The sequence below is a fragment of the Panicum virgatum genome, chromosome 6K, assembly GCF_016808335.1.
Source record: "Panicum virgatum strain AP13 chromosome 6K, P.virgatum_v5, whole genome shotgun sequence".
In the NCBI taxonomy this organism is placed as follows: Eukaryota; Viridiplantae; Streptophyta; class Magnoliopsida; order Poales; family Poaceae; genus Panicum; species Panicum virgatum.
This window is the reverse complement of record NC_053141.1, coordinates 19312905-19340251: the sequence shown is the minus strand read 5'-3', so window position 1 is coordinate 19340251 and position 27347 is coordinate 19312905. Positions and strand designations below refer to the sequence as shown.

The 27347-nt window shown below is 45.4% G+C and overlaps 2 protein-coding genes and 1 pseudogene across 2 annotated transcripts; 2 read left to right on the top strand and 1 right to left on the bottom strand.

Annotated features, from left to right (window-relative positions):
- The first annotated feature begins 3915 nt into the window (after nt 1-3915).
- LOC120711991 lies at nt 3916-8450 on the top strand. Its single transcript, XM_039997675.1, has 3 exons — nt 3916-4440; nt 4521-4852; nt 6237-8450. The coding sequence occupies exons 1-3, from the start codon at nt 4335-4337 to the stop codon at nt 8181-8183; spliced, it is 2385 nt and encodes a 794-aa protein (XP_039853609.1). The 5' UTR covers nt 3916-4334; the 3' UTR covers nt 8184-8450.
- Nucleotides 8451-10674: 2224 nt separating this feature from the next.
- Nucleotides 10675-12033, bottom strand: LOC120639127 (senescence-specific cysteine protease SAG39). The gene is made up of 2 exons (XM_039915160.1): nt 11601-12033; nt 10675-11261 (listed from the first exon to the last, which is right to left on the bottom strand). Exons 1-2 carry the CDS (start codon nt 11938-11940, stop codon nt 10675-10677), a joined length of 927 nt encoding a protein of 308 aa, XP_039771094.1. The 5' UTR covers nt 11941-12033.
- A 6167-nt stretch (nt 12034-18200) lies between these two features.
- Nucleotides 18201-19326, top strand: LOC120639126 (annotated as a pseudogene).
- Nucleotides 19327-27347: the final 8021 nt, after the last annotated feature.

The following is a 27347-nucleotide window of genomic DNA, read 5'->3' as shown; positions in this document are numbered from 1 at the left end:
TCTTATAACAAGATCTTCAAAACAAGATCACACTTGCCTATGTTTGAATGATATTTTTTTTTAAAACATTTTCTATAATAATAATTAATTAATTTTGAATCCTAGGAACAAATAATTTAACAACACTAACAAATAATTATTTCTATGAACAAAAAAACTAAACACAGCGAACAAATAATAATGTACAATAAACAAAATATTACACATCGCGAATATTTGATTGTAGGACGAAAACATATTACGTATGAATGAGTCAACATTACGGAACAATTTAATCTACAAAATGAATAAATATTTTGACGTTGCGAACAAATTATTTAGACACAGATAAATAATTCTACATCAATACAGAGTAATAGAAAAATTAAAAGTAAAGTGAAACTAATTTAAAATAATATATAGAAAGAATCAATAGAAACAATAAAAGAAAAGGTAAAAAAATAAAAAAAATAATAAGATAGTGAACGAATAGAAAACTAGTTGGAATAAAGAATAGAAAAGGAACCGCCAACGGGAGAAGCATAGAGTAGTTATAGTCAAAAACTATAATTTATATTAAGAAATCTATATAAATGAATAGAAAAATAAAAACAGAAGAGAGGAAAATAAATTTATAACAAGAATAGTCCGTATATAATCTAACAAGGAGTTAAAGTATAAAGTAAACTGTTAGAAAAGAAAGAAATAGAAAAAAACTATCGTAGCACAGGGAAGGAAAGAATGTACACAAGAAAAAGAATCAAGTCAACAAGAGAAGAATGGAAAAAAAGAAGAATACAAGGTATGAAAAGATAGAAGAAGAGAAGCTATCTTACTAGAAGAAGAAATAAAATTTAAAAATACGAATGCATGTGTGACAGTGTAGCCTAGCTAGTAGTTAAGCTAGTACGTAGTCTGTCATATTTTATAACTCACAGCAGTAGTAGAAATATCACTTGCACTTTCACAAGGATCCCCACGTAGCTATCTTACACAATCTCACATGCATAGATATAATGTATTAATTGCTACACTTACCTATGGGAGTAATTTGTTGCTACGGCCCATTTAAAGTTGTCCTCAGGCTATCGCGCGAGTGATATATAGCCTTGGCGGGCTAAGGGCAAAACACCCTTTCTTCTTCCTTGAGATAGAAATAGGGGAGGGGGAGGGGGAGGGGCGCCGGCGGCGGCGCCGATTCCGGGCGCCCCGGGGCGTGGCGGCGGCCAGGAGGAGGGGGAAAAGGGAGAGGAGAGCGAGGGGGTCCGATTCCCCTCCTCACCTCGGGGCTAGGGGGGAGGACGTGAGGAGGTGGGGCCACGAGGGCCGGAGGCTGCAGGTGGAGGAGCTCTGGGCGGTGGCGTTGCGGCGCAGGGGTGGAGGCTAGCGGCGGTGGAGTTGTGTAAGTGGAGGGCGCGGTGGAGGGCCTATTTATATTCGGGGCGAGGCGAGGAGGAGGGGGTAACGGCAGTGGTGCCGGCCGGCAAGTTCTGCAGCGTGTTAATGGAGGTGGGCGCCGGCCTGGCGTCGCGGTGGCGCTCAGAGGCGACGGCGAGGGGACGGCTGCGCAGAGAGGACGGCGAGGGGACGGCCGCACAGAGAGGACGCGCAAATGGGGAGGGGGCGGCGCAAGTGGAGGGGCGGCGGCCAATGGCGGGACGACGTGCAACACCTGTGCGAGCTCTGTTCGCGGCGAGCGCGAGCGACGAGGCGGGCAAGGGGGTACGGCAGCACAGCAAGACGGGACAGGCGAGCAGGGGGCGGCCGCAGGTGGAGGGCTGGAGGTGGTGGCCAGGCGCTCGGCATCGAACTGCTCTGCTCGTGCAGCGCGAGGGAAGAGAGGGGACCGAAGAAGGATGGAGAAGGGAGAAAAAGAAAAGGAGAAAAGGAAAGAGAAAAATAGAAAAGAGAGGAAAGAGAGAGAGATAGAGGCAGTCGACGGGAAGCGACGCACGTGGAACGAGGAAAAGAAGGAGATGAGATGGCGATTGATACTGGTGTCGGGACGGCAGATCGCCGAGAAATAATTTCGGGAGGTTGGGAGCTCGGACGAAAAAAGATTTTGAAACGATTTGAGCTCAACGATGAAAAAGATTTTGAAAATAATTTTTAGCGAGTGGTTTATTTCAGTAAATTTTTGGGATGTTACACTAGGTGGGCTCACCGAATGCAACCCTTCTCTCACTCCAATGTAGGAGAGGCTGAAGCTGAGCCACGACAGCACCGCGGAATAGGTTGACACCATGGAGTACCAATGTCCTGTGGGGAGCCTTCACTACCTCACCCACATGTGACCGGACTTGGCATTCACCATTGGCTACATCAGTCGATTCATGCAGCGACCGACGACGGAGCATCTGCAAGCCTTCAAGAGGATCATTTGCTACGTTGTGGGCACCCTTGACTACGGCCTGCCTGCACTACCCATGCTGTCCTGGCACGACATACTTCATCGGCTATAGCGACAGAGACCACGCCGGCGACATTGACAAGAGCAAGAGTACGAGCGGGACAATGTTCTTCCTCAACTAGTGTCTTGTTAGCTAGTAGTCAGTCAAGCAACATGTGGTGGCTCTATCCAGCTGTGAGGCAGACTACATCGCCGCTACTTTTGCTTCGATGCAGGCGATCTGACTAGCTCGATTGCTTTGGTGATCTCCTTGGTGGAGATGCTGAAGCTGTGGAGCTTCGGGTGGACAGCAAGCCCACTCTAGACCTGGCGAAAACCCCCGCATTCAATAAGCGCAGCAAGCACATCAGGGTGAAGTATTACTTCATAAGAGCATCTCCAAGAGTTTGGTATTTTTAATTTGGCAAATCTTGTGATTTGCCAACTCTAAAAAAATTTACCAAGCTGAAAAAAGTACTCCTCTCCAAAAGTTTGCTATTTTTAGCTTGCCAAATTAAAAAAGGAGGCCCACGAGGCCTTTTTCCCCACGGACGATTTGTTGGGCGTCGCGCGTGTTGCCCGCCGCCGCGTCGCAGGTCATCTCTTCCTCCCTGCCGGCCATCTCTTCCTCCCTGCTGGACCTGTCCTCGAAGCATCTTCCAAGCAGCATATATAGTTGTTCATGCATCATGAAATTGTTGCCGCGCGTGCCCCCCGTATCATCATCCGCCATCATCATGCATATGGCGGGTGTCAGCGCAGGGGTGTCAGCGCCGGATTCAAGAGGTGAGCTGAGCTGCTGCTGCCGCCTCCACATGCATGCATGGCGGCGACCCGGCAGATGCTGATTTTTCAGCGCGGGGAGAAGACGCGCCAACGCTACGCGCGGCGGAGAAGAGGCGGCGGCGCGGCAAAAATCGCGATATCAAGCCGAGTAGGCGCGCGTATATTTGCGCGTGCGGAGGGGAGATATGTCAAGTCGTTATTTTTGCCAAGTTTGTTTGCCAAACTATTGGAGTTTTTTTCTTCTTATTTTTCTAAAAGTAGATGGATGTCAAGTTGAGATAGCAAACTCTTGGAGATGCTCTAAGGGGCTGCTTGGAGGATGAGAGCGTCAAGGCCAACTACATCACCGCGCATGACCAGCTCGCTGACTTCCTCACCAAATCTTTTGGGAGAGTCAAGTTTCAGGAGCTGCGGTAAGATTGGGATGACCAAAACCCCTTTGAAGACTCCACAAGACTTGGAGTCATGCACAAGACTTAGGAGGAGAATTGATAGAAGAAAACTGGTGCCCATGTTAAAGCACCATTTTTCTGTTTAAATTTTTGTGTCGTCTTATAGCATATCCACTAGAATATGCTTGTATCAATATCTCTTAAGGTGTTAAGAGTCTATTAAAATGTTTTAAGAGTCTAGTAGTATATTCTCTAGAATATGGTATCTTGAAGTCTTTATATGTATCAAGACTACCTATTGAGCCTCTTTGAGTGAAATGAAAAATTTATTTGGGCCAACATATCTATCTTCCTCCGAAGACGTTTGAAGAGGGGCATCCACGTACACTTTCACAATCATATGAACAGATGTTTGACGCCCGTGCCACTGATGTCCATAACAGTAGATGGAAAATATATTCTTTTATAGAAACGTTACATACTTTAGAAATAGCCAGATAGAGAATTAGTATCCTCGTCTCCTCCAAACTCAAAGTGGACTTTTCTGCGAGATGAGGATGAACAAAATTTTCCTCTAGATCGTTAGGCACGCCGCCCATGTTTAGGCTTCACGCGTCCGTTCCGATCACTGCCACGCCAGTGCATTAATCTTCGTCCACCTGCGATCCCAAATCTCCCCCCACACCTATCGTTTTCCACGCTCCCTCCGTCTCGGTCCCTTTAACCTCGCAAAACCCAAAAACCCCCGTATCTCTCTCCCTCTCTTCACCTCGCGGAATCGACATGACATGGAGTTCCAATACCGCGCCGGCGACGAGCGCAGCAGCCGGTCCCCGCCTCCTCCCACGCCCTCGCCACCAGCGGCGCCGAGTACTTCCGGCTCGGAGTCGGCAGGTGAGATCTCCTATCCGGCCCGGTCCAGGGCGATTCTATACGTCGGTTGGTTCGTGATACAGATGTTTGTGCGATTCCAGATGCCCACGGCGGCGAGGACGGCCCGGCAGAGCGCGTGAGGGATGCGGCCCTGGTGCCGTGGCAGGCCCCTCCGCTCCCGCCGCCGGATGTGGCGGCGGCCGACTCCGCCGACGAGCTGCGGCGCCAGGCGGAGAAGGCGAGGATCAGGGAGCGGATCCTGCGGGAGGAGGCGGAGCACTTGGGTCTGGAGCTGGAGGTGCGGCGCGAGATCAGGGAGGACCTTCTCCGCCTCTCGTGGCCCGCGTTCGGGCGCTCGGCGGGGGGATCCTCGGGCCCGCCGGCGAGGATCGTCTCCGGCAACGCGACGCTGCCGGTTGCCACGCATGATGAGGTCCGCTGCCCTTCCGCTTTTTTCGTGTTTGATCACGCTTTCCGTTTGAACATCATCTCGGCCTCACGATTCTCACGTCGCATCAAATTCTTTTTGATGGGTGCTGTAGTGGACTAGTGGTTGCTGCATCTAACATCTTGCATCATTCAGTCATTTGTTGATTTGGTAGGCTAATTGTGTCATGGGAGACTCCTTATATATGTTTGATCCCACACAAATAATGCTGTCCAAAAGGTCGACTGGCAGTATACGACAACATACATACAAGGCATGATATGAATAGTCCAAGTAGCAAAAACAACTTTTTTGTAGCGCTGGCTGAACTCCAATTATTTTTGTTTACTAAGAAAAAACCACGCCAGTAACGAAAACAAATCAAACAAGGACATGGAGAGTTGGAGACCCTGCACGCTGTCGCAGTTGTAAAGGTGGCATGCTTTTATATGGTATAAAGGCCGGAATCTTTTTTTGCAATCATGCCATTCGTGTATGAAGTGCGTTAATTACAGCGCCATGGGCCCCATGCGCGTATTGAGCACATTATTAGCAGCATCTTTTTTTTGCATACTTTTTAAGGCTTCTGTTCATTCATGATGGCCATCACTGACAAAGCCCTGTAGCTGCAATAATTTGTTTTGTATGGGGCTTTGTCACTGGAAATTCTCACTTTCTTATTATATGCAATGTTCAAAAAGTGGAAGGAAATAGTGTATACCATGCATTTTGTGCACTAATGACGCTTGAAGATATTCCAGCTAATCAAACACCTTGCGTGGTCAAGGGAATTTTTTTCTGATATTAGAATTTTTCATTGTTTTCTTCCATAATATTTGGAAACTGCAACCATGGTTTAAACAAAAAATTTTAGATAACCAATCCAAAACGATGCTGTCAGACATAGTAGTATGCTGCAGGTTTTGCCATTGGCTAGCAATAGCATAAAAGCAAAGCCTTCCAAGCATCTGACCAAATTGACATCTGCAGTATTGAATTTTTAAAATAAACTAGACAGGATTCTATCTGTGATAAGAATGCCCACGTCATGTATGTCCGACTTTTATAGCTCTCCCAGAAGGACAGAAAAACCTGAGTAGTGTCTTCCACAATATTATCGTTCTGTCCTTTTAAGTTGTCTGATCTGAAAAAGCTAATCTGTTGTACAGTTAGACAAAAAAGCTAATCAAATTTAATGTGTTATTATATATTCATAACACTATATCTTGCAATTTTCATGCATTCTTAACATATAATAATCGTGATATTGATGATCCAGACACTATATCTTGCTGTAAACATGATGATGATTTGACTTTGGTAGCTACGTCTGTTTTTTGCTCATTGATTAATCTGCTGAAGAAATTGATTACCATAATCTCATATGCAGGTCCACCCCAGAGCAAACGGACTGGTGGCCTCACCGGCCAAGCGGAAAAGCCCAGATCATGTGGCCGCAGCATCCATAGTATCAGCAGGGACAAGCAGCAAGAAACAGAAGATCACATTAACCTGCATGGTATGTGACATCTCGACAAACAGTGAGAAGGGCATGCAAGACCACCTCAACGGGAAGGTGCACAAGAAGAAGGCCACAGCCCTTCTGGAGCTGCCAAAGCCAATGACAGAACCAGAGTCAGAGACAGGGGAGGAGGTGTTGGTGCCATCGGGTGACTACACGCCGACTAAGATCACGATGCTAACGAATGCTGGAGCGCTGAATGAGGTGGTGCAGATGGACGGGTACCTTCTCTGTGAGGTGTGCAACGTGAGGACGGCAGACCGCGTTACCATGATGTGCCACCTTGAAGGGAGCAAACACGTCTCCAAGAGACAGAAGTATGGCCAAGCCTGCAGCAAGCCACCGGATGAGGCTGCAAAGATGGTCGTGAAAGGTGTGTCTGTGCCAGAAGCTCCCACAACTGCTGTTGGCAGCGCTGATCCTGAAACGCTGGTTCTGGAATTGCACGGTGTGCCACACACCGTGCGGCGGTTGAAAGGTTTGCTGCTATGTGAACTGTGCAATGTGAGGACCCCATCGATGAATGGCATGAAGAATCATCTGTCGGGGAAGAAGCACAAGAATAAGGCAAAAGCTAGCTCTGATGTCTCTGCCAACGTCTCTAAAGGTGGAGAGGAAGCACCCAAAGCACAACCGATGGAAATAGACACAGCTGCTGTCGCTGGCATGTCGGTTCAGGTGGAAGTGCCACTGGCAATGTCCTTGGAAGCAAAGGTTGGTGATGACAGTGAGCAGCAAGAAACAACTAAGGCTTCCACAAAAGAAGACACCACTGGGGACAGTACCAAGGCTCTTGGAAAAAATGTCATGAAGGCCAGTGGAAGTACTGCTGCAGCCCAGGACCATAATGTCTGTGACCCTGACTCGCTGACCATGGAAGTAGATAGTTTGCACCATCCTCTACAGCGGGTAAATGGCTTCCTCGTCTGCCCTTACTGCGGTGTTAAGACACCATCTGAGATCATCATGCGGTCTCACCTTGCTGGGAAGAAGCACAGGCGCAATAGGACACTCGCTGCAGGAATAAACAAGGACGCCTCTGTTCTTGCCGAAGGGGCTGATGAGGTGCCAGGCAACAGCTCAAAGTCTACGGAAGTCAATGTAGATGTAGATTCAGCACCATCACCAGTGACGCGAGCAAAAAACGATGCCACCATGGCGCCCATGGTAGTTGATAGATTGGCAGATGATAAACCTGTTACTTGCATTGAACATGCAGAGCAAGGTGAGATTACTGGGGAGCAAAGCGAGAGCTCAAAGTTGGTGAAAGCTGACGAAGAGGCAGAATCAGTGCTGTCATTGACAGCTCCACAAATGAAAAACGATGCCGCCATGGCACCCATGGAAGTAGATGGGACGGCAGAGGTTGAACCTGCTATACACATGGAGCCTGTGGTGAATGGCGGGATTGGTGAAGAGGTAGAACCAGCACCACAAGCGGCAGATGCTGCTGCGATGGCTCCCATAGAAGGAGATGGACCTGCAAAGGTTCAACCTGCTACTGGCATTGAACCTGCAGAGGATGGAGAGCACGCATCGGCCCGAGCCAACGGCTCTGTGACCCAAGAGGAGGAATCCATGAAGAAGGCCGAAACTACTGCGCCTGGCAAACCAATGAGGATCCAGGTGGAGGGCAAGGTGTTCCCCGTGCTGCAGCAGGAGAATGGTGGGCTCTCGTGCGAGACCTGTGGCGTGCACGGCTGCAACAAGGACAGCATAATTCTGCATCTCTACACTAGGACGCACTGGGACAGAGCCAATGTTGCAGAGGAGAAAGAGCGAGAGGCTGCGGCCGCATCCTGCGGTGGTGGATAATGACAGGAATTGGAGCACAGTGCAGCTGGAGATGGCTCAGGTGGAGCACCGACGACTATATTGGTGTATATGTCTGAGATCAAATTATCTGGATGTCGCAAATAGACTAATCTAGTACTATTCCTTGAGACACCACCCCGGCATGTGGCTATATTGTTACTAGCGCTGGTAAACATGGAACTGGCAAAATTTACCCTGTTCATCCGTACACAGTCATAGGTCACCCCTTTGCTTTTGGTTTTTTGTTATATATTTCTTGTTTGATGAGCGCAATCTCCGGGTCACAAATGCTCGACGTTTTGGGCAATAGCTTTTCCTTGGAATCATAGATTTGCCAATTATTTTCTATTACAATATATCCATAAAATGCACATATTATATTTTGAAAAATAATTCTACACATAATTTTCACATTTGCTCATAAAAAACACCTTGGAAATTAGGCCAGCATAGACAGGGAGAGATATAAGACGTGCTGTCAATATTAACTACTATTATGTCACAATCACATTTGCCCCAGTCCCATGCGGTATGTCTTTTGTACCAATTTTTATTCGAAATACTCCATCCATATAGGAAATAAATGACGTTTACGATAGCAACACGGTCTTCAAAGCATAACTTTGACCGCTTATTTTTATAAAAATATTTGTTAAAAAGTGATATATGTATATTTTTACGAAAGTGTTTCTTAAGACAAATCTATTCATATAATTTTCACTTTTTCAAACTCAATAACTTAAAAGTTATTCATGATTTATATTCCCAATGTTTGACTCAAATCTTGTCCAAAATGTCATCTAAATCCTATATGGAGGGAGTATGTTCAATGCCTGTGATCAAATGTGGGGCTTAATCCTGGTTGGTGACTCCAATCGGGACTAAAGGGTCCTATTCTGCCCCGATTTGAGTCTGTGACCGGGACAAAATTCCTTCACCATGCGGGCTCCCGTGGATAAATCCAGCAATCTCTCATCCTTAGCCACTATAATTCCTTCGATCCCCCTCCCTCCCTGGACGGGGGTGGTTGGGGTTGGGGTTGGGGTTGAGTAGTTGTCGTCGTGTGCCGCGCAGCTGGCGAGCCAAGTAGGGATAGGCGCGGGTCGGGCACTGTTGCGGGCCAGCTATCAGCCACCGCCACCGCATGGCCAGGCGAGCCAGGCGGGGATGGGCGTGGGCGCCGGCCAGCGAGCCGCAGCCATCGCCACCGCCGCATCCAGGCTCAGGGGTAGGGACACCCGCCACCATGGGCTGGCGAGCCATCGCCGCCACGCTGCTAGGGATAGGGCTTGTGGTGATGCTCGCCATCATGGTCCGGCGAGGGCAAGAACAAAGCCAGACGCGTGCTTTGTTTGTGATTTTTTTTGTTTGCGATTATGCAGGTGGATCTTAGTGTGATGTGAATCAAACAATCTCATGTGTTGTGAATTAGATTTGTGCTTTCTTATTTGTGTACGTGTGATGGTCATGTGAGATGAGTATGTATCTAGCTTGAGTATAAAGTTTCTTCTAGGTGTTGCATCTTTGTAAGGGAGTTGGAGCATTTTGTGATGGAGTTAGAGCTTGAAGGAGTGGTGGTCGAGGCGGAGCTGTGGTGTTGCGAGTAGGACGAGCAGAAATGACTTTTTTTCCATCTTTTATCCCGGTCGGGAACCCCCAACTAGGATATAGAGTTATTTTTATCCTGATTGTGCCACCCGGGACTAAAGTCTGCAATCTTTAGTCCTGAAAGTGTAGTCCCGGTTGGGAAACCAGGATTAAAGCTAGTTTCCAATCGGAACAACATGTGTGTTCGATAGTAGTGTCCGTGTGAACTACGGATCAAAAAGTACAACCTTTGCCCCTCCTTGAAACACCAGGTCAGCATGTACACCTTTTACTCTTTCTAACATATAAAACATATTTTGCTCAAAAGCTTAATCTATTAGTTCATCGACAACCAGTCATCATAATATCAATCCAAATATTTCATGAAGTATACGCGATTACTGACACTTTAATTTCAATAGCATTATAGACAGAGAAAAAAGATTAGCCACTTGACAGGTAAATCCCATGTCGATGGGGGGTTGGGGGGGGGGCAAAAAAAGAAGGAAAAGATGACATGCCGCAGCACCTCTTCCCATTGTATCCTTAAATTGTACTGTAGAAGGGAAATGGGGGAAGAGAACCTATTGGACTTGCTCTAATAGGCTATACAGCCATCTTCATGTTAGGTTTTATTTCTAACAAAGCACATATACTGTTAGGTTGCATTTGCCCATTAGCACAAGTGATCAATTAATTAAGAAAATAGACAGGGCGTAGACTTAATTTATCATTATGTACATATCAAACATGTTGTACAGTTTACATTAATAAACATGGGACCTTGTGCAACAAATTATAGAGAATAAGAATGGGCCATATATACATGAAAAGACAAAGAAGCATCCATGTTTATTCGATCTATGTGGATATGTTGTACGAATCTGAGGCATAGAAGATAATCCTACTTGGTGGGGTAGGAGGGCTCCATGGCAAGGCCACACATGCCCCTCTTGTCTGAAATATCCTTTTCCATTCTCAGGTAACCATTCTCTCCCCATGTCGTGCCCCAAGAGTTCTTCATCAGCCAATATTTGATGCCATCACTTGTCTTTCCATAACCGATTGCTGCAATCCCATGATCCAAGTCAGTGCCACAAGAGCCGGTCATGACACCACCGGAGTAGAACTGGAACGTCATGTCTCCTCCATCCACAGCCACCGAAACTGGCTGGTTGGCCACTGCCTTCATGAGGGCAGCCTCATTGTTGGCCGGCACATCCTCGTAGCCCTTGATGGTTGCGGCACTGTTTGATCCGCTCTTGCACGTGCCGTCAGCGGCTGTGTACGGGTAGCTGGACTCGGTGGTCAGGCCGCCGTTCTTGATGATGAATTTGAAGGCATCGTCCATCAAACCACCCTCGCAGCCCTGGTCCTCACCATGGATGTCGCAGTCGACCAACTCTTGCTCCGAGAGGGAGATGAGCTTGCCGGTGCTGATCTTGACGATGCCCTCCGTTGCAGCCACAGCTGAGAATGCCCAGCAACAGCCTGCAAATAATCATGCACGGTACATTAGATACTATGGGTGTGTTTAGTTGGTGAAAAAAGTTTGGTTTTTGGTACTGTAGCACATTTCGTTGTTACTTACCAAATAATATCCAATCATGGACTAATTAGGCCTAAAAGATCCATCTCGTGCTAATCAGTTAGACTGCATAATTAGTTATTTTTTCAACTCCATTTAATGCTTCATGAATGTGTCAAAAAATTCGATGTGACGGGTACTGTAGGAAATTTTTTGGGAACTAAACAGGATATATAGTAAGGCACCGATCTGAGGAAAAAAAAAGCTTTGACATGTGCATTATATAAAGTTATTTTTCATACCACATTGGCCTTGATCCTTGATGGGTGTAACAGCACCTTTGGTCCTCCAGTCGATGCTAGCCGGAAGGGCATCAATGCTAACATTCTCGTATCTAAATCCGGTAGGAACCTTCACTGGGCTAGGTTTGAAGCCCTTGTTAGTCTTGGTCGCCCTGAACTCATCATTAGTGAGGTCGGCGAACTGGTTGATGCCAAGCCAGAACTTGCGATTCCCAGCGGCGTTGAATGACTCAATGAATTTGACGTTGGCCTTGAACACCTCGAAACGCTGCGCCTTCTCGGCATCGTCCTTGTAGAAGCGGCCGTACTGGCTCATCCACTGCTCGTGCCTCGCTGCCATCGCCGAGTCGTCAGTCAGCTCACGAGCCGTGAGGGCGCTGCAGACGAAGGAGCAGCCAAGGATGGCGAAGAGCAAAGCCTTGCTGCAGGTGGCCATGGTTGTTCTTGTTTGCTGCTGTTTTTGCACGCTGTGCTTTGGTTTAATTTGGTGACTGGAAGTGTGGGTGGCATGGGTATATATAGCTACCGCTATGCTGTGTGAAAGTAGTCAAAGAAACGGTGCTTTTACGATGTATTATTATGTGGCTTAAGCTTTGTGGAAAGGGACACCTCCGTAGCCGTGAAAGTAGGGTTGCCACATCTATAAAATACTTGTGCTTGAGACGTGTGTTTTGCTGCACAGCTGAGAATGACAATTTTATTTGTTATGGTTATAGTTGTCATCTGGTATTTCTCTGAAACATATATAAAAAATTAAGCTCCATATTACCATGCACTCCGCATACCATTATAAAAAGTGCACATTTCTTATAGCCGTACCAATGGTATTCCAGAGAAAATTTTATGCCAAACAAGACTGGTTTAATGTGACACCGTAGCGTAACAGAGCCTGTCTCCATGACAAGTGACTGATAACCTTATCCATCAATTACATTTCCCACCCATTAGATGCTAATCCAGCAGCTCACAATTTTCTTACCAAATTTCTATTCGTTCCCAAAACATTTTTCTTGTGGCGAAATAACATTTTTGAACATTCACAAAATTCAACCAACAACACATTTTTTCAGTTGTGCAGCATACTTTTTTTTCCATGTGGGAATGCTTTTTCTTAGACAGAATATTCACAAATTTGACCTGTATCAGTCAGAATCTGTGGTACAAATATGTTGCAGACGTACAAGCTACGGCCTACATGATCTTTATTTGGAGTTCACATGGTGTGAACGTCTGAAAATATTATTAATCACTACGCTGGGTGGCAACGCATACCGCCGCCACCCAGAAAAACAAATAAGACATTGGCGCTTATTAGTGGTATGCAAAGATTTATTTTGGTTGAGACTAATAACGTGTTGTTTTTTTTGTTCCTGTATATTATCTTGGTATATGTCCTTTTAAACTTATGTGATAGAAACCTTTTCGAACGTTTGGTTTATTAGCAGACAAAAATATCCCGCGCAAAAGAAAAGGGTGATGATACTCCCATCCCTCCAATGGACTTTTCATTGATTTTTCATGCCCTGTTTTCCTTCTAGAACTTATATAAACTAAGTTTTAGTTTGACATAATCCCAGATGAAAAGATGTGCCACTCGAATTTGCAGAAATTTTATATTACCTCAGATTTTAGAATAGTTATTAGGTAACATTGGTATATAGTCCCAGTCAAGTTGCCAATGGTTTGAGCCAAAACTGGCCTTTGTAGCTTGGTTTTTGTTTGAGCCGGCCTGGTTTGGTGGTAACTGGGGTGAGATGTATATTGGGCTGTTTCGGTTGGGATTCACGATTAAGTGGTCGATATGGTCTCACCTGGTCTGCTTGTGGATCCTATCATCTCATCTCCGTCACCCTTATCGTCAATAGGAGTGGTCGGGGCAGCGACAGCATGACAACAGCCATTCACTCACGGTGTGACCGTGTGGGATTGGCGCGGCTGCAGCAGGTCAGCCCAGATATGGTACCGGCAGCGGCGGCGGCTGCGTGCACGTTGCATGCGCAAGCATGCATGCATGCCGGCCGGCCGCCATCGCTTTTCCTTCATGCGGTGCGGTGTCGGGAGCTGAAAGCTGCCGGGTCGTGTATCACCGGAAGGCACCCGAATAATCACTAGCACCACCACCCGGAGGATCACACCGCTGGCCAAGGCCTCTCCGAGTGGTGGTTTCAGGGGAGCTGCTGCTGCGTGTGCCTAGCCGACAGTTGCAGATAGGGGCAGGGCTGCCGCTATGGAACATGTGATGGAACCGCCAAATTAAAACTCTAAATTAAGCGTAATGACCGTCATTTGAACACATCGGGCGCATTAGCTTAATAGTTTAATTTGACGGTCCTTTCTCAACCCACAGCCCGATCGAAACAATACCGGTAGTCCCACGCGAAGGCGGGCGCAGATGGTACATGCACGACAAAAACTTGAAAATACAAGGAGGTGACATACGATAATAATCAACGAGTTTTACAAATTGGGTTCGAATACACAAAAAGTTTACATAATTTACATAAATCACACCATTTTCAACTTTACAATAGGGAGGCCCAGTTCAAACAGAAACGAACCTACACTACACTAGTGCTCAGCCTTTACACAACCGGTCAGACCAGTTCTCCCAACCGGTCAGACTGGTCTGCATGGAGATTCCCACGTAGACACCGGTCAGACCGGTCCACCCGACCGGTCAGACCGGTCCTAGCAAAATAGAGGGGCTACACACTCAGCCCACGGGTGTGCAACTCGCCAACCCTCTAGCCTAGGGGTCTCGCTCCACCATCTCCCACCCCTCTGCATCCCGGCGGATGAACTTGATACAGCAGGGGCAGAAGTCGACGTCTGGGTGCCCTGAAATACATTTTTGGGTGGCAACAACCCTGAGCAACTAATACTCCGCAAGACTTACCCGACCAGTGGGTATACTTAGCCCACATACCTAGGCATGCAAGGCATTTAGCTGGTGGTTCTTTTGCAGAAAAAGCTTCTACAGTGAATCCTTATTTTTTCCCCCACTTTTAGCTCCAAATTCTATATATTTAAATCATCAAAGTGTTTGCATTCTCTAAGCAACCATAGCAATATTGAATATTAATTCAAGATAATCAGTTCCAACCATCGCTTAAATTCCATAAAACATTACTATGATGCGGTGCTGCGATCAAGGTGCTCATAACCGAGAGCGACTGATGGCGAATCGATCTGATTTAACCTTGCAAGGTGGACCTAACCAACACGGCATGCATTTGCCCCGTCGGACTATACATGCCAACCATTCCCCTCCCCACCTTGAACTACAGAACCGCCCCACATGCATATAGTCAGCCGAGCCCTACGAGAGACCACCAAAAGTAAACTCATGCATCCCAATTCTCCGCGGCAACTCGACTCGCCCTAAGGGGTGGGTAGAAGTTCTGTACTTTCGAAACAAGGCAGTACTCGGCTTACTGGTTTCGACTACCTCCTACTCCCGGCATGCAGTTAGTACAATTCAACTCGATCATAGGGCCAGACAACGAATGGTCCTTAACCGACACAGACGGGGCGAACCTTTCCCGCCCGGTCTCCAAATTCTTTTCCTTTCCTACATACTTCAATATTCCATATATTCAAAATAATGAGATTTCCTATATCTCGCGAGTGATCAGAAATCACCCGACTTCTACCAAGATCTATTAAGTATAGCATTTCTATCATCCTATACATACTAGTATAACTCAAGGGAACATAGGTATCATGCAACTAGGGTTCCAAACAGTTCCTAAATCTAATGCACAAGTAATAGAGACATATATAGGTGTCATAATTTGAAATAATAGGACATGCACCGGGGCTTGCCTTGAGTTTGCTTCTCGGCACTAGGGTCGGCTGGGCCTTGGGCCGCCTCCTCGCGAACCTCCTGCTGCGGGGCTTGTCCCTGCGACTCCTGTGGCTCCGCGACCACCTCGTATACCACCTCCTCCGCGGCGGATGCTACACGTGTGCATATGCATATGACATGAGAATGCAGGTATGATTTATAAAAATTACAAGTAACCTGTATCCGAATTAATTTCTAACTAATTGCACCAACAATCACCTATTTAACCCTCTCAGCCACTGCCCTACCGGTCAGACCGGTACCCCATACCGGTCAGACGGATCCTATTTTACTTAACCACGACACCGGTCAGACCGGTCCCTCCGACCGGTCAGACCGGTCCTACCCAGACCAAAAGCTAGAACTCTTGGCGTGGCGAAAATTGCCCACCAATTCCATAACTCTCCTAGGAACTAGTTAAGGGGTGCATTTGGACGTGTTTGACTAGAGGAAATCGCCTAAAATCATCTAAAATGAGAGATCGACCCACACAAGCCTTAATACCTTGAGTGAGCTCCTTCTTGCACTAAGAACTCGAATCCCAGGCACCCCTGGGAGGGAATCGTGGGGAGGAAGCTTTCCCGCGCCGATTTGACCCGTCCTAGGCCTTGGAATCAAATGGAAATGATGGAATGGGGATGTAGGGCTTGAGGAGAGGAACAGCTCGGGAGAGGGCGAGCTGAGCACGGTGAGGGCGAACGAGTTGGTGAGGAAGAGAGAGAGAGAGAGAGCAGGATTTAAATACTATGGGCCCCCAAAAACGGTTGACCCAGGTTCAACCGGTCAGACCGGTTGCTCTGACCGGTCAGACCGGTCCGGCCCAACTGACAGGAAAAGTTTTGGTCTAGCGATTTGTCGTGTGAGTTTGAACTAATGGCCATGATTAATTTTTAACTACAATGGATTAACACCTGAGTGTTACAGAACACCCAGCCCTAGGGCTCCTCCCCTGACTCTACAGTCACATATCGTTCCCCGATTATATTCAAATAGATTTTTCTTCAAACCAATGGTTGGATTCGAAGAAGATTTGATTCAAAATACCTGCAGCCCGGACAAACATGATCAGGAATTTATTCGTGTGAAACAGGTTGGCCGGCTCTGTCCATGACCTGACCTTGTACTTATAAACTTGTCCTATATGCAACACCCAAAATAAAATTTATTTGACTTTGAAATGATTTTATTTTCAAATGATCTTGTTCTTTTCTTTCCCTTTTGTTTAAAGTTTTTCTTTCTCTTTTCTTTTGTCCAACCCAGCTTTTCTCTCCCTCTCTCTGGCAGCCCAAAACCTCTCCCTTTTCTAGCTCGCCCTCCCCTTCCCCTCTCCTTCTCTCCCGCTCAGCCCTGCCGGCCACCAGCCTGCCCCGGCTCCCATTCTTTCTTTTTTTTCTCCCACACGGCCCGAACCCAGGCCCAACTCCTCTCCCTGGCCTGCCCCGCCTCCCTCCTCTCCCCCTCTCACTGACAAGCAGGCTTCGCCCATCAGGTCTTCTTCCACCTCCAGCCATCCGTTTCCCCTCGGCACTGCGCACAGGCCGGTCCCCAAGGGTGTACGAATGGTGCGACCGCATAGGGCCTCTAAATTTTATCTCTAGGACAATGAACTATGTAGATGAGTTTGACTTGGGCTGGGATGAAAATGGTTGGAAACGATCGGTGAAAGGCTCCACCATTTTCACTTTAACATTTTTTTCATCGGAAACGAAAATGATACGATATTATTGGAAATGAAAACGGCGTCGGTAATGCGGTAATTTCGGAAACAACACTGATTATACGATTTGACATATTTTATATACAAGTAGTAATGGTTAAGATATTAGTCCAAGTATCAGTCCATTCATGATATGTATCTCATTTCATAATACTAAAATTTTAGACAGTAATCCCGCCATCCATGAAACTATACATAGTCCCATGAATTCATGTCACTAGGTTGTGATTTAGAATTAGGATAAATGAGTCATGACTCTCTAAAAATATGGTAGAATACCGCAAAAATACGATATTTCTCAAAAACGGTCGGAAGATGCTCAAATCACTTTCGTTTTCATTTTCATATTTTTTTACCATTTTCGTTTTCATTTTTTGATAATTGTTTTCATTTTCGTTCAGCCTTAAAAATTGGTAAATCTCAAAAATGATCGTCGGAAATCAGAAACTACCATTTTCGTTTTCATCCCTAGACTTGGGTAGTGATTCTTGCCTCCATCTGCCGATCAATGCTTGCCATTCATCTTTTGTCGTCTGTCATGTCTATTCCCTAACTGTGTATACAATGATCGAATAACCATCCCAGATATGTTAAAAAAATTGATGAAGAAAATCATGCCAAGGCTACCGTCGCAGCCAACACATCAAGCAAACAAATTGGTGAAGAAACAAACATCAAATTTGATAGCCTACTATGCCACAATCACATTTGCCCCACTCCCATGTGGCATGTCTTTTTTACCAATTTTTATTCGATATGTTCAATGCCTGTGATCAAATGTGAGGCTTAATCTTTAATCTTTTATTACAGTTTGAGAACGCTAGCCATAAACAAAGATGATCGTACTTCACGGCCACGGACATGTCCCTTTCCACCCAATACATCGAATAAGCACCGTATCTTCTTGCTTACAAAAATACAGACTGAGACCGGTAGCTATATATGCCCTGAAACTCTTCCATATCCAATCACCAAATCAATAGGACGACAGTGCACAATTGCAGCAGTAGAAACCAACTGAAAGGCCTGATCGACCATGGCCATCCCAAAGGCTTTGCTCCTCACAATCCTCGGCTGTGCCTTCTTCTGCAGTGCTGCCCTCGCTGCTCGTGTCCTGAGCGACGACTCAGCCATGGTGGCAAGGCACGAGCAGTGGATGGCCCAGTATAGCCGTGTCTACAAAGATGCCGCCGAGAAGGCTCGGCACCGAGAAGGCTCGGCGGTTCAAGGTGTTCAAGGCCAATGTAAAGTTCATTGAGTCATTCAACGCCGCTGGGAACCGCAAGTTCTGGCTCGGCGTCAACCAGTTCGCAGACCTCACCAACGACGAGTTCAGGGCCACCAAGACTAACAAGGGCTTCAGACCTAGCCCGGTGAAAGTCCCTACTGGATTTAGGTACGATAATGTAAGTATTGATGCGCTACCGGCGACCATCGACTGGAGAACCAAGGGCGCTGTTACTCCCATCAAGGATCAGGGCCAATGTGGTAAGTACACATTTACTAGGATGATAAATTACTTGTGCCAACACAATCTACCCAAACTATTTTATATAATAATATTATCAAATGCAGGCTGCTGCTAGGCATTCTCTGCTGTGGCTGCCACAGAGGGCATTGCGAAAATCAACACCAGCAAACTCATCTCACTCTCCGAGCAAGAGTTGGTTGATTGCGATGTCCATGGTGAGGATCAGGGATGCGCGGGTGGTTTGATGGATGATGCCTTCAAGTTCATCATCAAGAATGGTGGCCTGACCACTGAATCCAGCTATCCTTACACAGCTATGGATGGTAAGTGCAAGAGTGGATCCAACAGTGCTGCGACCATCAAGGGCTATGAAGATGTGGCTGCCAACGATTAGGCTGCACTAATGAAGGCAGTGGTGAACCAGCCCATGTCGGTGGCAGTGGATGGCGGAGACATGACATTTCAGTTCTACTCTGGTGGTATGATGACCGGCTCCTGTGGTACTGACTTGGACCATAGAATCGCAGCCATTGGTTATGGAAAGACCAGCGATGGGACCAAGTATTGGCTGATGAAGAACTCATGGGGAACGACATGGGGTGAGAATGGTTACCTGAGGATGGAGAAGGATATTTCAGACAAGAAGGGCATGTGTGGTCTTGCCATGGAGCCTTCCTACCCCACTGCGTAGGCATGCAGCTAGACCTTCATAAGCCTCGAGTTCGATCAAACAAAAACACTTATGTAGAGCCATGCATAATGCTTCCATGTCTCGTGATGTATAGCTGGTTCATATGTGTCTGTAAATTGTGTTTGAAATAATCTTTATGTATATTCTGCAGTTCAATACTTATTAATGATTGCTGAATACATGCTGGTTATTTTCATGGAGGCTCTGCGGTGGCACGAGCCGAGTGGGGCGAATATGGCGGGCGGGGGGTGAGCGAGAGGCATGAGGGCCCCTGCGGCGGCACGCGGAGCGTGCGGGGCTACGGTGGCACTAGTGAGTAACTGACGGTGATGGATGATCCTATTACCATCAACCCTAATCCAACGGGAGGCTGAACCGGCGGTGACGAGAGTATGTGCAGTAGTGAAAGTACCAACCTCTAGTATCAGTTACACTAGGAGTTCAACGTGCTGATGGTTTGAGATCCGGATCATAACCACATCAAATTAGTTACTAATTTTCACTCTAATGAAACCTCAGCAAACCAAACTGCATACCTCAAAAACTGAGCCAAACCAATCGGTTTGCCATTCCAAACCAAACCCAAACGGAACCATATATATTAGCTAGTTTGTACAGTGCCAGTAAACCAACGCTACACTACCAGCGTTGCCGGTATACTGAATCAGCTACTAGCATTATGGACAGTAGTTGTCACGACCCAAAAATTTAAAATATGATTAAAACTTAACCAACATCATCATGAGCATCATTAAGGCATAATGGAGCATCATGTGCATGTGCATGTTGTAATTTAATTTTGTGTATGTTTGAATTTGTGCTTGTTATGGAAATTCAAAAATTGTTATGCAACTTTGCCTCCAAAAATTTTATTCAAATACTAGATTTCAAATGTTGATTTTAAATTTTTTTTGTGGAATTTTATAGCCTTTGAACCGAAGCAAAAAATTCTTGAAATATTCAAAAACTGCTACTTTGTTCTTTTTTCTGTGACCAATTTACAAGAGCTTTTCGAGTGATTCTTGTTGAATTGTGTTCTTGGTGATTTTAGTTAGCATTAGTTAAAATTTAAAGATTTTTAGATCTAGGGAAGACCTTGCTTTCAATTTTTGAACTTGAACCAGTGTTTTCCTTTTTTCCTTCCTCCCCGGGCTCACCCATCAGCGGCGCCCTCCTTCCCCGCTGCCCCCTCGTGCGCTTGTTGGTCACCATGGGTGGCGCCAACACGCCGGTGTCTGCCCGTTGGCCATCGTGGCAAGGGGGCATCTGAAATGCCGCCCCTACCTGAAAGGACCTAGGATGTCACCTAGAGGGGGGGGGGGGGTGAATAAGCGTTTCAAAAAATTCTGCAAATTACAACACTTAAACCAAACTGTTAGCACACTGACCGGTTAGACCGGTCTAACACTTAGACACTGAGCAGAATAGGAAACCAGTCAGACCGGTCCTATGCAGAAACTGCACAAATATCAGAGTTTCTCCCCTCCTCGAGCTCTAGCACAAATACAACTTGATGTAGTGTTCCTATAGGTGATTATAAATGTATTGCATGTCCCTGCACATACATAAACAACACACCAAAGTAGATCGATGCGGAATTAATAAAACAAATGCTAGAACTCAAAGTAGTGAGGCAAACCACAAAGAAGACACAAGGATTTGTTTCCCGAAGTTCAGATTCACCACTGTGAATCCTACGTCTCCGTTGATGAACTCGTTGGGTGTGAGACTCTTTCAACTCGATCCCTTAAGTTGGGTCTCTTTCAGCCACTTCTCTGATTCCACTATCTTGATCCTTTCCACCAAGGGGGCAAGATCACGCCCGCACAGACTTGCTGCTGCCCACCACAACGTTGGGAGCTAGCCAGCGACGCCTAGCCGTCTAGGAGGCAAACCTCCAAGAGTAACAAATGTGAACTTTGAAAGCTTTGGCAAATCTCGAGTGCTCAAGCTATGGTTGCTCACTTGCTGCTCAAATTGTAGCTCTCACAATGCTCACCAATCTCACACTTGCTCAATCTCTCAACCCAATCTAAATATATGCAATCTAGTTAACACAACTCACAAAGAGTGTTGGGGAGAGCTAGCTGGTCAAGAAATTGCTCAAAGAAGCTCAAGAAAAGTCAGGGAACTAGCAGCCCACGCAAGAGGGGGCTGAGGGGTATAAATACCCTACTTCTAAAAACTAATTGTTGTAACTGTAATGTGCAGACCGGTCAGACCGGTCCCCCAGACCAGTCAGACCGGTCTGTTCAAATTACTAGCCGTTATACCCAGACCGGTCAGGTCGGTCCCCAGACTGGTCAGACCAGTCTGGGCCAGAGAAGCCCAAACCCAGGTTTAAGTGCTCCACTTGGTCCACCAATTCAACACTTGATCATCCAAGTAGCACAAAGTTAGTTTACAGGGTTTTCTCTCAGGATTCTCACTTGGGGTGACCTATGAGCACTTTTGACCATGTCAATCAATCAATGTTGCATCCCTCTTGATAGTACGGCATACGTACACTCAAGATTAAATATGAACCACATTTCAACCACTTGAGCCTTAAATTGCTTCAGCTTTGCCATACTTTGTTTTTTCTTCAACTTTGGGATTCCAACATTTCATAACATCTTTTTGAGCAAATCCATACTTGAGCTAGTGACTTCGAGTTCCAAATCATCTTGCAAAATTGTCCTTGAATACTCAAGTCACTCCAGTAAAAATATTTGATGCATTGCATTGCTTCTCCCAACAAGACTTGGATATGATACTTCGAACACCCCACGGATACTAGCACTTCACCTTAGCACTTGCACACATGGCAAGCCGTCGCTTCACCAAAGCTTGCTTAGTCCCTCGCACTAGTCATCTCGGTTGGTTTCTTCATCACTTGCCCTTACCATGTTCAGCTAAACTTTGCACATCAACAATGAATTCCATATGTCATTCACATATCTTCATTTTTTTGTCTTACTTTGTAATCATGAGCTTTCGATCCTTTAGACAAGACATGCTTTATTTTGACAAGCCATATTTAGAAACCACCAAGTAATACATGAGCACTCGTTTCTATCTTTCCTCATAATGTACTTGTCTTTGCTTTGTAGTCATGAATGATATCCATATTCCATGCATTGCAAGCTTCCATGTATAAGACCAATATGTAGCACATTAGTGTATGTCTTCTCTTTTTGCTTAACTCCATGAAGCCTTGCAATAATACTTTCAACAATTTTATATCTCAAATATTCTTCAAATTTGTCAAGCCATGAATAGAAACCATATATCAACATTTCATGAATACTTGTTTCTCATTTCTTGTCACAACATGCTTGACTTTCAACAATGAATTCTCTTTTATTTGATTCCTTGATACATGAGTCAATACATAAATTGATACACAAATAAATCCCTGCTCATGATATCTCAAATAAAACATTAGTTCTTTAATCATGTTGTCATTCAATTCACCAAAACCCATTAGGGGCCTAGATGCACTTTCAATCTCCCCCTTTTTGGTGATTGATGACAACCCTGATTAAAGCTTACAAATGAATCAAATAAAAGTTTCAAATTCTCAGATATAATCATGAGCTCCCCCTAAATTTGAATAGGAGCTCCCCCTATATATCAGAATACATGGGGTGCAAAAAGTGTATGTGTGCCTGCAAAAATACTACACGTGATGCATATGACAAGATAGATCAAATTAATCACAACAGAAAAGAACTTGGCTCTGTCTGGGGCCGACCGATCAGACCGGTCCAGGAGACCGGTCAGACCGGTCTGTCCCAGACAGCCAGCCAAAAATACATTTCATCATCCAAATATGCATCACACTAACACAAGTTCATTTAAATAGCACAAATAAGTCTATTATACACAGTAGCACACATTACCAATTCTCAAGTCCACAAACGATAGATAAAGCAATTTATTACAGACTTGCGGAGTTTACAGAAAAGGAGACCGGTCAGACCGGCCAGGCTAAAACTGAAGCTCCAACTCTGAAATCTGTCCTCCTTCTCTCACTTTTGAAGCTTTAATCCATCTTCTTCTCCCCCTTTGTCATCTATCACCAGAAAGGGCCTGGGAGAAGCAGCTTCAACTCATCTTCTACTGTCCATTGCCACCACTATTGCCATTTCCACCCGAAGGAGATTGTCCATCCCATTCATTAGAATCTAACCATAGATTTGAAAGCAGATATGCATTTTTAGGCAAAGTAGTGGTTTCTCGAGAATTTGGACTCATGTCTAGCGAAGGTTTAGAGAAAGATGACATAGAGCTAAACATACCAAAAGATGGTCCAAAGAGAGTGTCAGAGAATCTAGCAGCAGCCATATCTGCTGCTGAAGAGGTATGCTAAGGTCCAGACTGAATACCATACAAAGGTGCCATCGTCGAGGTAGAAGCTGACCCAAAGGTACTGCCACCAAAGTATGGTGGAGGTGGTGCAAAGATAGGTGCAGCTGCAGTAGATGCCCCTAGTCCATAAGAATCTGGTGGTGGAGGCGGAGGAGCATAAGATGAGCTACCAACATCTGGATAGAAGATATGGCCAAATTGCTCAAAGTAGACGGAATCTGCATATCCCTGCACCATTTCTTCCACAGATGGAATCACTGGATCTGGTGGTGTAGGAGAGATAGGTCATCGGGGTGGCTGAAGATTCATCACATTGTGCATCATTTTGACTGAATCTCTCTCCTTTTTGCTGGCCCTCCATTGCCTCTGCTGCTCAACTTCAATGTCCCTTTGACTCTTGCACATACCAACAAATAAATTTATCAATTTCTTGATCGGGGAGGATGAGCGGCGCCTATGATTGTGCTGCCTCAGTGGTGACCGGTCAGACCGGTCCTGGGAACCGGTCAGGCCGGCCCCAATCGGGGTAGCAGGGGAATGCTGCTGATACTGGTCCTCTTCTCCAATCTCATGCTCCTCTTCTTCTGGTCTTCTGGAGATGGTAATCTATGTGTCCTGTTCATAGGTGGCCACAGGGGCTTATGCTTTACATCATTTGGAAATTTTATCCCTGTCACTTTTTAGATCATAAACATAATGTAAGGACTATAACTGTAGATTTTTTGAGGTTTTTCAGATACATTCTTGATCTCTTGCCAGATGAAATCCCCCACACTGAACTGAGGTGCCCCTGGTCTCATTGCAGCCATCTAGTTCCTCTGGAAAAGTGTAACATCAGAGGTGTTTCCATCTCTGGGGGTCGAGGTCTTTCTAAACAATCTATTCAGAAGCCCATAGTATGAGTAAAGACCATTCACTTTCTCCCAGCTACCTCTCATGTTCCTTGGATACATGAAGTGCATTTCCCTAGTTTCAAGCACACCAGCATCATGAAGCTTTGGAAGATCAATGTCAGCTGTACCGAGGCGAAGTAGAGACACGAAATTTGAAAAAGTGATATGATACTTTTGCTCCTCAGTCATCCAGAACATGGCTCTATCACTCTCATGGTGCCCAAAGAACACTGTAGCATAGAACTGAGCAATAATCTCCTTGTTCCAACCATGTCTGAAACCCATGATATGTCTAATTCTCTTCTCCTCACATTTAGCCAAGACCTCATTAAATATGACATTATTCTTCCTTCTGATGTACTCCCAATCAACAAACTGAGCCTCATGAGTGATTTTGGATTTCTTCATAATGACAGTGGTGTAGAAGTCCTACTGGAACTGACTCCAGAATCTGAGATCCCTAGCAATCCTATCCCCAGCATATGGGTTCTCTCCCCTAAGCCTCTTCACTGTCTCCATCGTCCCATCACCAAAATAATTTGTCAGTACTGTGCCATAAGCATATCGGAGCCTAAGAACCACGGTCATAGTCGCTTTGGCTGATTTCTCCTCATTTCCATCATCCTCTTCCTCATCACCTTCATCTTCTTTTTCTTCTTCACTATCCTCCTGAGCAAGGCCCTTTTCATGCCTTCGCTCAAACCTATAGGCCTCATCCTCAACATCATCATCACTACTTGTGCTATCATCTTCCCCTTCAACTATATCCTATGCTGCTGCTCTTTTTTGTCCTCTGGGCCTCAAAACTCTGCCGCTGACCACATTTGCCTGGATAGAGCCACCCTCATCTGCATCGGCCATGTGAATATCAGTAGGATCCTGCCGATGCTTTGTTCCACTCTCATGACCCCCTGTCATCTTGCAGCTTGTCCTGAGTCCAAGAAAATGTACAACAGATATATAAGGACACATGAACAAATTGGCTTTAGATAGAGAAAGAATAGGAACAAATGGAAGCAATTGAGTCTGTTCTGGGTAGACCGGTCACCACCAGAGCAGAGCCAATGGCTCCAATACCAATCTGAGAGCTAGGATTTGATCAAGAGTGAATTCCATGAGGTCCATAGCATTCCTTGGGTAAGATGTGTCAAGTATTTTGCACAAAATCATGACTTAGGGTTCCACTGGGCAGACCGGTCGGATCGATCAAGCCAGTCCAATCCTAAGTTGTGGGATCTTCCAATATACCCAACAAAAGTGTTTGATCTCCTAGATATAGGTTCTATAGGGTTGCAGAAGATGTTCTACCAGAGGCATTTTGAATCTATGGCTTAGATAAGTAGATCGAGACAAAACAAGCCATAGGGTACATTTTGAACGGGATTTCGAAGGGGAAAATGAAGGACCGGCTTGGGAAAGCGGTTAGGCCGGTGGAGTGATCCAAATCCCCAAAGGAATCGCCTTCTCCTTGGTTGAAACTCCAAATTTCCAATGTGGGCGCCTTGTGCGCGAGGGAGAGAGAGCTGGGGAAGGGGTGTCAGTGGAGGGTGAATGAGATAAGATTTTTACTGTGTGGCCCATGAGGGGGGTAAATGGTAACTGCCAGGGCCGATTAGTCAGACCGGTCGGGCAGACTGGTCTGATCGGTTGCCCCCTGGCAGCCAGGAGTTAAGTCCAATTGCTATTTTCTCTTAGAGGAATTTTTGAGATGAGATCTAGGCTATGAAATTTGATAGATATAGAAGATTAATCCAATGTTTCAAGCTTTTCTTGATACTTCCAAGAGAGAATGAGAGAGATAAATTTTGAAATTTTATGGACTTGAGAAAATTGCACCACTTGTGACTAGCCAACAAGCAATCAAGTATAACAATAGTCACAAATGGCTCAATTGGGTCACAAAGACCAAAATCCAAATTCTATCCTATACACTCACACTTCCTATCATGCTAGTGGAATTTTGAAAGAAACTATCCTATGCCACCCAAAGCATGAAAATGCACACACTAGCAAGATAGTATGGCCTAGATGCACAAAGGTAAAACATGTGTTCAAGAAAACATACCTTTGTCATTTAGCCAAGAGTCATGTGCAATTTTAAATATTAAATCCAACTTTCTTTTTCATGAATTTTCAAGTTGATCATAACACAAGAAAGCAAACGAGGTTAATTGCACGAGAACCTAGTTTCACTTTAGTGATCCTTTGATGTAGGAAGAATTAGGGTCACAAAATATGAAACCTCACAATACAGGCTAAATTCCTCAATTCTTAGTGCACATGTATGAATATATGGTAGGCAAGTTCATATGCACCAATTTGGTCAATTAAATCCAACTCGAGGAATTTAAACTATATTATGGAGAGTAGCTATGCAAGAGTTAGTAACATATAAATTGAATTGATGTGAACAAGTTACCACTTTCTCTTTTGAGCACATCATAGCATACTCCACGTTGAGAGCTTTTGACTCTCTTGCATGAGACTTCAAATTCACTAGAAGAAATTGTTAGTCCCAAAATGACACAAATTGAGAATAAGATCCCCCTTAATTAGTGCTTAAGATTTTGAATATCTTAGATGCAAAGCACTTTTATCCAATTAAGGACATGAGAAGACTTATTCACAAATTTGGTCAAAGCACACACACAAATAATATTCAATGAAAATTGTGCTTGAGATGCTGTCACTTTTAATATACCCAAAAATATGCCAAGGATGAAACTATACTTGAATAGATTCTTGATAAGCGTTTTCATCGCATCCACAACACCA